This window comes from Chelonoidis abingdonii, chromosome 7, assembly GCF_003597395.2.
Source record: "Chelonoidis abingdonii isolate Lonesome George chromosome 7, CheloAbing_2.0, whole genome shotgun sequence".
Classification (NCBI taxonomy): Eukaryota; Metazoa; Chordata; order Testudines; family Testudinidae; genus Chelonoidis; species Chelonoidis abingdonii.
This window is the reverse complement of record NC_133775.1, coordinates 110,346,133-110,358,786: the sequence shown is the minus strand read 5'-3', so window position 1 is coordinate 110,358,786 and position 12,654 is coordinate 110,346,133. Positions and strand designations below refer to the sequence as shown.

Here is a 12,654-nt window from a genome sequence, read left to right as displayed (position 1 = left end):
TTACCCTTCCTGGGTCGCTTCCCAGCACCGCGCTCTGCGCTTCTGGTCCCAAGAAGAAAAAGGACCCAAACCAGTCAGCCCAAGCTGGGTTCAACACGCAATCTGTCCCCTTTAGTAGGAGCCTGCAGGGTAGGTCTGCACTCCTCCCCAGCCTGCCCCCTCCGAGCTGGGTGCTGGGCAGGTGGGCCCCTTTTCAACTCTGTCTCCAGTTAGAGCATGCTCAGCGGTGCTCGCTGGGTTCAGGATAGTCCTTTAACCCCTTCTGTCCCAGTGTGGCGTTTGTACACTGCATCCTAGGGGGGTTATGAGGGTAAATCCCTTAAAGGGGAAGGTGTTCAGATAGGAGAGTGGGGCCATAGGAGTGTGAGAGAGGCACACAGATTGTTCTGAAACACTAAACTGTCCAGTCTCTTCCCCCCTAGTTCCTGGGTCTGCCTCAACCACTTCAGAGCAAGGTGTGCTTCCTGACTCCTTGACTGCAAGGAATAAAGCCACTGTGAAAGCGGGCGGGAAGGAAGAATTTTCCAGTCTTGGCATCGCTTTTTAGGTTAGCTCATCTCTAGAGGAAGTATATTGTCTAGTTTGTTGCCAATTTGCTTTACCTGATGCTTTAGTCTGAAACTCCAGATGCTGAACATAAACTTGCATCCTATGCTCAGCTGTTATTGTCGGCGCAGGACTTGTGGATACAAGACAGCTGGCTATCTCTGAGTACTGCAGCCCAGAACTAGATTCCTTGAGGAAGCAGAGGTGACCCTGAGGGAGGTGTGGCTTCCTCCGGTGGGCAGGACATGTTGGAAACTATGCAAGCTCTGGCCTGTTTTGAGAACTCTGCTGTACTATGTAGGGATAGAGGGTTGATAGGAAAAGCTTCCAATCAGTGAGATGCTACTTTACTAACATCTTTAGCAGAGGTGGCCAAACCACAGCTCCCCAGCCACATGTGGCTCTTTTAAAGTGTGACTTGTGGAGCGCCCCCGCCCCCCAATTCTCCACCTATCAGATGGGGCGGGGGGAAGCTAGGGGCTTCTGTCCAGTGGGGAGGGGGTGGGATGTGCCTGCTGGGGCTCAAGACTTCAGCCCCTAGCCCCACCCCCTGCCACAGGGGAGAAGCTCTGAGCCCTGGCATGTGTACCTGGCTCTCGAACTTCTGAAGATTGTAGTCTGGCTTGGAGGGTCAGTAAGTTTGGCCACCCTGGGTCTATGGAGTGAAGCAGCAGGATCCAGGACACAATGATCACCCAGCTGGATAGGAGCAGCCTGCTAAAGGAATGGCTCTGCAAGAGTGACAGCACCTCCATTAATCAGCTTGTTCTGTAGAGCTTTCATGGGCAGCTACCACCGTGCTCAGTGTACTACAGCAGCTGCTGAAAGACATTCAGGCTGCAGCACCTCTCATTCTTGTGCTATTTCCATCCCTGCCCACCCCAGCTCTTGCCTGACTTGGAGAGCAGCTAAAACTGAACTATGCAAGCTTCTTTGAGTCCCTCCCCCTTCTGGGTACAGCTGCAGGGCTCAGAAGCTGAGCTCTGGCTAGATTGTTACTGGTAGCTTGAGGAAAGAACCTCATCAACCAGGAAAATTTAATTAAAAAAAATCTATACACAGGTTGCACAAGGAGAAGCAGATTTCAGAAGAGGGAATGAGACTCCTAGGTCTACACAACAACTGTATGAACAGAACTGAATAGGGGGCAACTGATGATTGACCAGGCTCCTGCCTGGCACTGAAAGCCAGCTCCCATGGGAGCATCCTTCTCCTGTCAGGTGGTAGCAGTGGTGAGCAGCAGCGCTTCAAGCGCACACACCTTGTCCATGATCTGTGGGGGAAGCGACTTCCCCAGGATCTGCAGCAGCCGGCTGCTGAAGTCCTTGATGTGCAACTCAATGTCCGTGGTGGTGATGTCGTTATCCTGGAGCTGGGGTTTGGCATTTGAAATAATTAAATCCATCCGCTCACTGAGTGAACTTCTTAAGTGCTCTGCAGAAGGAAATGCTGGTAAGTCAGCTTGTTAGTACCAGGGGCCTATGGGGCAGTGTCTGACCCCACAGCTGTTGAAGTCAGTACATGCCCCTTGGTGAAGAATGATTGCACAGAACCAGTTGGAAAAGTGGCATGCATCCCAGGGTTATGCTAGGAGCCTCCATGTGAGGCTGATTTTCAGTTGGAATGTCTCATCCCCCAACTCAGAACAGCCTAGTTTTCTGCAAAGCTGGGGAGAGTTCCAACACCACAGAGGCTTTAAACCTCCCTTCTTTCACTTTCAAAGGACTCTCCTGCTTGCCAGCTGCCTAACCTGCTTGGAAAAGTCTCTGGTCTGGGAGGCTAGGGCCAAGGGGGCAGGAGGGGGGGTGTAGGTGGTGTCAGGTTGAGTCATTACTACACACGTGGGGGTGTGTATGCAGAGATGACAGTGTGGAGGGGAAGCATAGTCAAGCAGTTTCCTAGCAGGGACGAGACCTTCATAACACTCCCAAAAATCAGATTTTAGATCCTAAGCCACATGATGGTGCCCCTATTGTTTCCAGATTAACCTAGTGTCTCCCCTTCTTTCTCTTCCCCATCTGAGCCAGCAGGCTCTCTATCAGCCTGGGCTTTCTGCACAGCTGGCTTGCACACCTCTCAGAGGGTTGCCTAGGGAGGGCACTGCAGGTTGAGCCCTTTATAGAATAACTAAGAACGCACTGTGCTGCAAACCCTTCAGAAACAGGCTAATTCTTGGGAGCTTGACTTTGGTGGCATAGGGTGGATTGTTCCCTTGGAGATGAGCCCTGTGTGGTTTTTCCTGTACTCTCAGCTTTTCCCAACAGCCAGAGCCCAGTCTGAGACGCAGCAGCTTTCTGGAACTGAAAAGTGAAATCGCAGCTGCTTTTGGTGTGAAGGGGGCCAAGGGGTGGTCTGACCAAGTGGAGCTAGAATCACAGTAAGCCAGATTATACACTAGGGCTGGGCCAGGCTAATGGGCCATTGTCAGAGGATACTTACCCAGCACAACGGTGCGGTAACTTGTTAACAGTAAAATCAAATGCTGAAGCATCTCATCCCATCTCTGCCACGTTACTTCGTGGTCCTGTGCAAAGAGCAGACATTTGATTACCAGGAGGGGTCTCTAAGAGAGCAGCAGGGCTGCCCAGAAGGGGGGGCAGGTGGGGCAATTTGCCCCAGGCCCCGCAGGGGCCCCACGAGAGTTTTACAGGGCCCCTGGAGCAGGGTCCTTCACTTGCTCTGGGGGCCTTGGAAAACTCTCTTAAGGGGCCCAGGCCCCTGGAGCGTCTTCCGCTCCGGGTCCTTGGCAGCAATTCAGTGGCGGGGATCTTTCTGCCCCGGGACCCGCTGCTGACGTGCCCCGAAGACCCACGGCAGGGCGTCCTTCTGCCCTGGGACCCGCCACTAAAAGCCCCAGACCCCCTGAATCCCTGCCCTGCTCTCCAGGGCCGCCCAGAGGAAGGAAGAGGAGGGCATATACCTGATACTGCAGCAGCAGAGAATGGTGACCCAGGAAATACAGGATCTTGCTCAGAGACAAGGGCAGGGAGGCTGGCATGTCACAGCTGTGGTGGAACAGGAGCTCCAGCACTTTGCAGCGCAGGAGCTGGCTCTCCATGCTGTTTAAAAAGGCCTCCCTGGAAGAAAGGAGAGGGAAGCACAGGTGAAGGCAGTCTGAGCCACGAGCCCCTGCTCTTGCTGCCCCCAGCCCAGCACAAGCCTAAGCGTGCGGAGGGGATACTGGCATGGAGACGAGGGAAGGCAGCTGCAGCAATAGAACTCCATTTTCAGGGCAAGCACGGCAGGCAGTCTAATTACCAAGATGCTCATCCTGCCCCCGCTGTTCACTTCATTAGGATCAGCCCATGTTTACTCAAGGTCAGGACAGCCTGTGAAACCAGCTTCTCTGCTTCCCTTCAGCCAGCAAAGCAGGCTGGGCAGGAGTCTGCCCTTGCCAACTGCAGCATGAGACAGGGTGCCACAAGTACGTCCTGCAGCACAGAGTCCCACAGTAATGCTGGTAAGTATTGTCCCTGCACTGCGCTCACCTCAAGCGGAGCAGTGCTGGGACCACTGCTGCCCACAGCAGAATGAAAGATTGCAGAACCGTGCTGTGGCTGCCGCAGCAAGTGAGGGGCTGCCCTGCCACTTGCTCTTGCATTCTTTTTTTTTTTTTTCCCCCTTCACTGTGGGGTTTGCACCAGAAGAAGGGAGGCTTTTAGCCAGAACTAAGAGCATGGGGCACTCTCCCAGGGCCCCCATGCTAATTTGCTTGGTGCTGGAGCTGCCACATTGATAGGGAAGTGCCAATAGCTTTCCTGGCTAGACACGCCTCCCCCAGGAAAACCAGCTGGAGGTTGCCTCATCACTGATTACTGAAAGGAGGGGAAGAGCTGCTGAGGGGTGGCAGCACCTGTAAGGTCCCATGAGAACAAGAGGGAGAGGGTTACCAATGTGCTTAAGTCCTCTCAATCCTGCATGCTGGAAGTGAGGTTTGACTCTGCTCTGAGCGAGTCCCTAACACGCTTTTAGGGGCAAGTAGATGGAGACCCAGAGCCTTACCTACACTACAGCTGGAACAGTGGTACCGCCAAGAGTCTTCCTTGGCCAGATTTCCGAGAACACCTGGGCTCTAGTCTGTGGAAGGCACTGAGTCTGGCTAGCCTGGTTCTCGAAGACCCAGCTGTGTCCATAGGGGGTCAGGAAAGCAGGAGTTGATTGGCTGGCTGAAACCATAGTGTAGACAGGCTCGTGGAGCCTTGGCTTCACATCTCTTTTACACAGGGAACCTGAAATGGGTTGACCTACAGCTTTAGGTGCTGCACTCATCTCTGCCCCCAGCTGCCAGTGATACGCAGCCCTCAGCTGCCCACGTACATGACACTGAGCGCCAGTGTCCTCACTCTTGTTGGTGAAGTCAGGGGGAGTATCCCCTCCCCCTGCCAATAGAACCCTGGGAAGGTGGAGCCAACCAGCTGTTCTGTCCGCCCCAGTTTTTTTAAGTCCCACCTGCTGGCCACTGCTTACCTGCGAGGCGCTATTCTGCTCCTCCGCGCAGGGCAGAGGCTGTGGCAATTTGGCATGTGTTCCAATTAGCTAAATTGTGAGCTGCAGCTGGGTTTGGGGGTAAGCACCGGAATCAAACCAGCCCCCCCAAGAAGGAACAGTATGGGTCATTCTCCCACCTTTGGCTCCTGAGAGGAATGTTCATCAAGTATGGAAATATCACATCAGCGATCTTATTGGTGCTACAGTTGGGAGACCTGTCCACCTCTACGGCTATGGACAGCATCCTCTGGAGAAGCAGCACCACCCTAGGCCAGAGAACAAGAGTTAGGCAGCAGGTAGGGCTTCTTCCCAAGGCATCTGCCGGTGTCTGAAGGATAACAGCATGTGCCTCTTCCCCACTTCGAGACTCCAGGGAACAAGAGTCGAGCTCTGCTTCAGCAGACTGTGTAAACGTGGTAGCACTGGACTGTCACTGGCCTATGGGGATTGAGTAGGTGGACTCAGCCTCGTTTCTAGGGGACACCGGTTGTGTTGCACAAAAGCACCACTCTGCCTAATGTCCTCAGACGCAGAGGTAAGGGCTGAGGTTCCTCCAGGTCAGGCGTGAGGCACATTGGCAGGGCAGCAGGGTGAAGCCTGCATTGCTGCTGCTTCTGCCATCCTGTTTGCTCTAGCAACGGGCGTCCTGCCCCAGCGTATCATTGTCAGATGGTTTCCTAGGGCCAGTCTGAGGCAGGGCAGACTCCCTGCTGCACAAGTGACTCCCTTCCAGTCGGGTGATAGGATCTGGTACAGTGGGGCAGAAACATGGCCAGGTTGAACCTAAGCTGCTGGCAAGTAGGGCACCCATGCTGCAAGCAGCACTGGGCTTTCTTTACTAGAGCCATTTGCTAGCTTATGTCTCTCTCCCAGTTTGAGAGGAGCTCAGCTCTGTAGCCTCTAAGGACAGTGTCAACGCCTCCTTTGCTTACTTTTGGGAAAGGAAAGCCGGTAGGATAGCCTCTGCCTGCCCAGTTTCACTGTCGTTCTGTGCTGAGTCTGGCCCAGGGGAGGAGATGCTACAGTCAGCCCCTGATGAGGGACATGGTGCTTTCTGCTGCTGCTTTCGGGGCTGGGAAAATCCAAGTCCAGTAATGGCAGCAACCAGCCACTCGATCACCTCCCTGGGATGGAAACATGAATGTTAGTTAGGATGAGGGCCTGGCTTTCCAGCTGCACATTCAGACCCCTCGCTCCACTTGGAACAGAAGGACAGACCAAGTGTGGGACATGGGGCAGGACACATTTGAGATGCTCCCAGAGGGTGGGAACCACACAGTAATTTATAAACCCTGTGCCACCAGCAGAGCAGCCCAAATTCCTCCTGTTCTCAGGGCTGTTTGTTTCCCAGTTCCTTGGGAAACAGCAGGCCAGGCTGAATGCTGGGCATTTCCTGTCACCTCCCAGTAGCTGTTGACATAAACCTCCCCCCTGGGCCAGGTACATGATCTCTGGTCCCCAAGCTCTCTGGGAAGTAAGGAGGTGTTTACACCATAGCTTTGAGGCCTGGGAGAACTGGTTTCTTAGTGCCCCTGCCTTACAGCTGGGCCGCAGGGAGCGCTCCTTACTTGACATTGCTGAAGCACCGGTCACAGGAAAGCACCTCCTTGGCAATGGATTTCTGCAGGAAGCGCAGCCTCAGGTTCAGCTGGAAATCATCCTCCAGGGTCTGCACAACATACTGCAGGAACAGAAAGCGCCCTGGGAGCGTCTCCTCCTGCGGGCCTAGAGTGATTCAGAGCTGGTGCCCGGGCATGAGCATGTCAAGCTACTCAATATGACGGGCTCAGCAGGGGAGGGGAACTCTAGGTGCCCCAAAGGTTGGGGGCAGAGGCCAGGGGAAAATTGAGGGGGGCAAGTACATATGCTCAAGCAAGAAGGTCAGGGTAGTTAGTCCTCAAGTAGGATATGCCTTGCCTGGCTGGCCTAAGGAGCAGCCCCGAGGGGGACGTGGCTGAGCTGAGAAGGTTCTATCACCTCGCTGAGGAGCTCCAAGCACAGCCCCTGGGACCTCTGTAGCCCCATTACCCTCTTCAACAGCTAGGGAAACTGGCCCAGAGAGCACAGGGCCAGGCCTGAGCTCACTCAGAGAGCACAGGGCCAGGCCTGAGCTCACTCAGGCCCCATCTACACGACGCGTGAAATTCGATTTTAGATACGCAATTTCAGCTACGGGAATAGCGTAGCTGAAATCGAATATCTAAAATCGAGTTACTCACCCGTCTTCACCGCGCCGAATCGATGTGCGCGGCTCGCAAAGTCGAATCCGGAACTCCGTTTGTTTTGGTGGAGTTACGGAATCGATGTAAGCGCGCTCTGGGTTCGATATATCCCCGTCTAGACGAGACGCGATATCGAACCCAGAGCTTTCGATTTTAACGCGCCGAAATGGCGCGTCGTATAGACGTGGCCTCAGAGAGCACAGGGCCAGGCCTGAGCTCACTCAGAGTAACTGGCAGAGCTGTGACTAGCTCAGAGACTGGACTCAGGCCCTGCTCACACCGCCCATCCATGGGGTGTCAGTGTGGGCTGCAGCGTTCTGTGCTGCTGGTCCCACCCTGCATTGCTCCACAGCTGTCTGAGCCAGCAGGCACACAGGAGGAAGATGAAGTGTTGCCAGGACCCACCCGTGGCATGGGCTGCACCGCAAGGAAGGAACTAAGGATGGCTGTGCTCTGAGCTTTCAACGTCAATTAGCGGAAGCCTGAGGCTCTGGGCAAGTTGCCAATGTGGCGCAGGGTAGGGCTCGTCTGGCTAGCCTGCTCTGGGCTCACTGGATTTCCTGCAGGTGCTGGAGGAGGCAGGGGTCTCTGTAACAGGGCCTTGCTGTAGATGCTGAGAGTCAAAGGCTGCTCTTTGCTGGTTGAAATGGCCCTCGCCAGCTGCAAGGAGGCAGGGTGCTCCAGCAACATACCCCTTGCTGCACAGCGAGGACTTGTAAAATTCAGTGTGACCCTACCTTCTGCCCAAGAAAAATACATGGCTACTGCCCCTGCCCTCCCCCCACATACATGAGCACACGGGACACAGTGACTGTACCTGTTCTTCCATGACATACCGAAGCAGCTCCCAGTCCCATCCCACCATTGTGGTGGTAGCCGGATGAAGGCTGAAATAACACAGGTATTTGCAGTAGGTTACTGAATTGCTTGCCTGTCTTCAGTGGGATAACTGGAGCCTGAGCGAAAGGCAAAGCGACGCCTTGCTGCCAAGTCACTTGCTGTAACCCTGTCGCCTCAGGTTTTTATACAATGCTTGTCACCCTAGTACTGCAGTGTCCTCCAGCTCTGATTTCCCTGATTTTCTCCCTGTGCGCCCCTGTGGCTGTGCAGAACAGCCTGGCCAAGCAGCTTGCATGCTCTGGAGGTCATTGACACTACTGATCCTTTGGGCTACAAATTCTACACATTTAGGACCCCTAAGGACTTCAACTCTGCTTGTGGAGAAACCTGCAGTGTCCAGTCCAGAACAATGGACTAGCTTGGAGTTCAGGGATGGTACCTTCCCATATGGACTCACTGCACTGACTTGCATGGCCTGGTCATCTCCACCTGGAAGCAAAGAGCTGTAACCCCCCTCACCTCTGCATCAGACAAGCCAGCGTTAGAGCCACTTTCCCAAAGCTCATTTTACCTAGCACCTCCTGCTGGTCACGCTGTCCTCTCCCCACAGCTATATTTCTGGCTATTTAGAATGTAGAACCAGCCAGTAGCCTCCAATCCCCCAAGGGCACATGCAGCAGGGCTATCTGTGTACCAGCCACTGTGCAGGGGCATTAGCCTCTAACAGGACATCTTAGCCATGGTGCTGAAAAGGAGACCTCTGCCTGCCACAGAGACCAGGTGGGCCAGCACCATAAGGGGAAAGCATGCTCCCCAGCCAGGCAGCACAGGGCAGGTAGTACCCAGGCAAACGCAACACATACATTTGAATTTTCATCAGCAGCATGTAGGCATCCTTCAGCATCTCCCCAGTCTCTGAGCTCAGCAGGATATTCCTGATCACATGGGACACAATCTCCTTTGGAGGGTAATGGTGGCAGGACACGAAGTCCATTAGGAACTGCAGGGTGCCCTTGGGGAAGTTCTCCTCCATGGTGGTGGATACCATGCTCAATTTTCTGCTGGAGATGGGCTGTGCCCTCAGATGTGTGTTCTGTCAAGACAATAAGAGATTAGAACCAGGTTTGCAAGGCATGTGAAGGGACAAAGAACCCCCAGATGGAGAGCTCATTGGTGAAACTGGGAACCCCATACACTGCTTGCCACGAGTCAAGGCTGGGACTAATTTGCATTGCCTTTAAATTTACAAACAGGTGCACTGTTGTTGTGTTTCATCCATGCTGATAAGCAGAGCTGGTGGTGGTGGAGTTCACCAGCACTACAATATGCCTTAGGCTTAGATCAGTTTTAGCCTTACCCTAACTTTACAATTGATTTAGGACTCCGGGGCCCGCTCTAGAACCTTTGCTGTTACAAGGGTATCTTAGCCAGGAAATCTCCATAACCATGGTGGCTCTCGGCAGCATGAGAAAGGGAAGGATCCGTGCCAGTCACCGAGGTGGGGCTAGCTTTGGACAACTACCCAGACCAAGGAGCAGTGTTATGCCCTCTGTATTCAGTATGTGTCAGAGCAGCATCAAGACTCATGAAGGGTGCAACTGAAGGCCTGTTACACCCTGCAGTGGGCCTTGGGGAGATCACTGTGTCACCCAAAGGCAGCTGTGCTTTCACTGCACACTTGCAGGGCCAGGCTGTTGCCAGGGTTATAGTTACACAACCCCCCAATCTCCATGCCGTTAAATCACTGAACATTCATTTCTGGGAGCTGAAAGAAATGCATCTTGGGCCCTTGAGTAGCACAGGCACCTCCTGGTTCAGGGTCTGGGTTCCTGAGGACCATGGAATGGCTTGGCCTGCATAAGCCCCCTCCCCTCCAAGCCTGCAGGAGCTGTGCTGCTCTGCCACACGGGCACAAGGGGCCATCTTAACAGGCCTTTGCTGGCGTGTGGTAACATGCTGCTCGGTTCCTGGCTAGCCAGGGCCTGAAGGGCTTCTTCCCCTAATGAAACCCAATTAGGAAGGCTGGTCCAGCAGGGGCTGACGGAGGCCTGTCTGCTTGGCCTGGGTGCCGTAAGTTATTTGCAGTGCTACAGCAATGGAATGAGCGCTCGCTATGGCTGCCCTGGCCCACCGACCACTCTGCTGAGAGGTCCCTGTGTCTGCATGCAGGAGCAGAGGAGAGCAGCCTGGCCCTTCCCACTGGACCAAGACCATTGTCTGAACAAAGCCAGAGCAAGGGCTGAGCATGGAGCAGAGCTACGTGGGGGGATCCAGAGAGGGGTAAAAGGGAAGAAGGCAGCCAGAGGAAAGGACAGGAAAAAAACAAGAGGCAACTGAAAGGCAGAAGAGGAACCAGAACAGAGCTCCCTCCAGGCTGCATTGCAGAGGTGGGGACCCAAACTTTCGAGTCATTAGTAGCCCCCCCAGAATGCTTGCAATCCCCTGGGTTCCGCCTTGCTGCTGAATGGGATGTTTGAGCTGCATTCCTCAAGCCCGGTATGTCTGGCTGAAGGGAAATGCCGAGGGCATGCACAGGGCATCACCCTCCATGTAGGAGAGAGGCCCCGCTTTGAGAAGGGGTGGCACCTTCTCAGCACCCCTGTGCTTGAGCCCATGACTGGCCCTGGGCATGGATGTGGGGTGATCTCAGTAGGTTACCTGGTGGGATTCCTCATCCTGCACCACTCCCTGGAGGAAAAGGTGATGCACCGGAGTCTTCCTGCAGTACTGCAGTTTATGCAGCCAGGCCTTATTGACAGGCTGCAGTTTGGCTGGCTCGGGGGGCTTCTGCTTCACTGCAGTCAGCACTGAGTTACTTGTCTCCAGCAAAGGCTGCTCTGGAGACCTGGGAGTGCTTGCTGGGGGGCAGCTGGAGAGAGCTGAGGACTGTCTCTGAGCAGGGGAGGTGGGAAGGTGTTCCCTTTGCTGGCAGGTACTGCGAGATTCTGTGGCGGAGTAGTCCAAGGATGCTCTCCTGCTGCTGCTGCTATTGCTGCTGGCTGGAGAGCAGGAGAACACGTCCGAGTCCAGCAGGAGGCTGGCCAAGGAGCCCAGGTCACTGTTAATAGAGGTGGTGCTGCTGCTGAGCTCAGGGTCGCAGACAGAGTACGTGCAGCAGGAGACGGGGGAGAAGCAGCCTTCCAAGTGGGTGCCCTTTGTTTCTTCGTGGGCTCTGTCCCATGGGGCCCCAAGGCCTTGGTCAGCCACCTCTTTCCTTTCACGCTTTACGTCCACGAGGGCGGGGAGGCTGGGAGGCAACGCACACTCCATGCCAGCAGCAGTGCCAGCACCACCCCGCGGGAAGTCGGCTGGACGCTCCTCCTCCACTTCAGTCAAGTCAATCACAGTGAAGGTATCCTGCGCTGCTGCTTCCGAACACACATCCTCCCCGGTTAGATCAATGACCTCCTGGGGACAGACAGACAGCTGCTAGTGCTGCTGGCACTCGGAGTTCATGGGCTGGGCTCCCCTTTTCCCTGGGTGCGGGACCTTGGGGAGGTGGGGCACGCCCATCAGCCCCACAGGATCGCACGAGGCATGGGGACAGGACTTAGTCATGGTGCACAGAAAGCCAGCGGCAAAGGCAAGCAATGTCCATCTCCTCCTCAGATTACAAACCTGCCGCCTGGCCTCTAGCCGCGTAAAGCAACCGTCTGAATTGTGCTCGGAAAAGCCTAGCCTAGCAGGGGCCTTCCTGGGGCAAACCCTGGCCCTCCCTGATGGACAAACGGGCTGCCAGGCAGCATCTGAGCGGCGAACAGGCCCCAAACCCGAGCTGGGGGCCAGCTCTTTGCTGCTATCAGCCACTGCAGAGTTCAGCGCCAGGGCCCACTCCTGCAGTGGGGAGCAGTGCCACAAGGGCTCTCCCTGCACCCCATCTCTTCCACCACCCAGCTTCGCCGCGGCACTGCCTGCAAATCCAGTCCTGAGTCCTTGGGCTGCAAGGTCTGATTTTTGTGCCATTAGAAAGTTGGCAACTCTAGTGAGATGCAGCGCCGGCTGGCAGATGGGCCTGGGGCCTGGCTGCAGCGCCAGGGAGCCGCGGAGTTGGGTGGGTTTTTGTCCTGATGCTGTTGGGCGGCAAATGCAGGTTTGGGCTGATGAGTGCTGCTGAGCTGCTGGTTCCAGTGGAGAAGAAGGGAAGCGCCCCCGAGCCCGCCCCGCCCCCCCCGGGTCCGCGCTTTGCAGCGGGGCACGAGCTGCTCCCGTCTCTGCCTGCGCCGATCTAACCCAGGGCGGCCCGGTCCCCGTCGCCCGCTGCCCCCCACACCGACTCCCGCTCGGGCCGAGGCGGCGGCGGCGGCGGGCTCAGGCAGGGAGGTGCCGTCACCCCGAGCTGCGGGGACAGGAGCCCAGCGCGGTCTGCGCCGCAGGCCGGGCCCGGGCCGGTGTAAGCCGCTCCCAGCGAGCAGGGGGGTGTCCGAGTGACTCTGGGAGCCACTCAGGGGCCGCCGGACTCGAGCAACGGCCCCTCCCCCCGCGGCACTTGGTCCGCGCCGGACGGGGAGACCCGCTCCGGGCGGCGGCTTCGCAGATGGCACTGAGCATGCGCACACCG

General features: G+C 55.8%; 1 protein-coding gene across 1 annotated transcript; it reads right to left on the bottom strand.

The window, feature by feature from the left end:
* Positions 1-1,566: 1,566 nt before the first annotated feature.
* Positions 1,567-12,514, bottom strand: SIMC1 (SUMO interacting motifs containing 1). Its single transcript, XM_032789369.2, has 10 exons — positions 12,367-12,514; positions 10,755-11,504; positions 8,960-9,189; positions 8,074-8,143; positions 6,603-6,751; positions 5,967-6,158; positions 5,172-5,300; positions 3,467-3,623; positions 2,986-3,070; positions 1,567-1,980 (listed from the first exon to the last, which is right to left on the bottom strand). Exons 2-10 carry the CDS (start codon positions 11,364-11,366, stop codon positions 1,763-1,765), a joined length of 1,842 nt encoding a protein of 613 aa, XP_032645260.1. The 5' UTR covers positions 11,367-11,504; positions 12,367-12,514; the 3' UTR covers positions 1,567-1,762.
* Positions 12,515-12,654: the final 140 nt, after the last annotated feature.

Excerpts from the sequence above, each read along its gene's own strand:
- SIMC1 (XM_032789369.2), bottom strand. The coding sequence starts at position 11,366 with ATGGAGTGTGCGTTGCCTCCCAGCCTCCCCGCCCTCGTGGACGTAAAG. Across the intron at positions 3,624-5,171 it reads ATTCCTCTCAGGAGCCAAAG|GGAGGCCTTTTTAAACAGCA; the intron begins GTGGGAGAATGA and ends CCTTTCTTCCAG. Across the intron at positions 1,981-2,985 it reads TTACCGCACCGTTGTGCTGG|AGCACTTAAGAAGTTCACTC; the intron begins GTAAGTATCCTC and ends TTCCTTCTGCAG.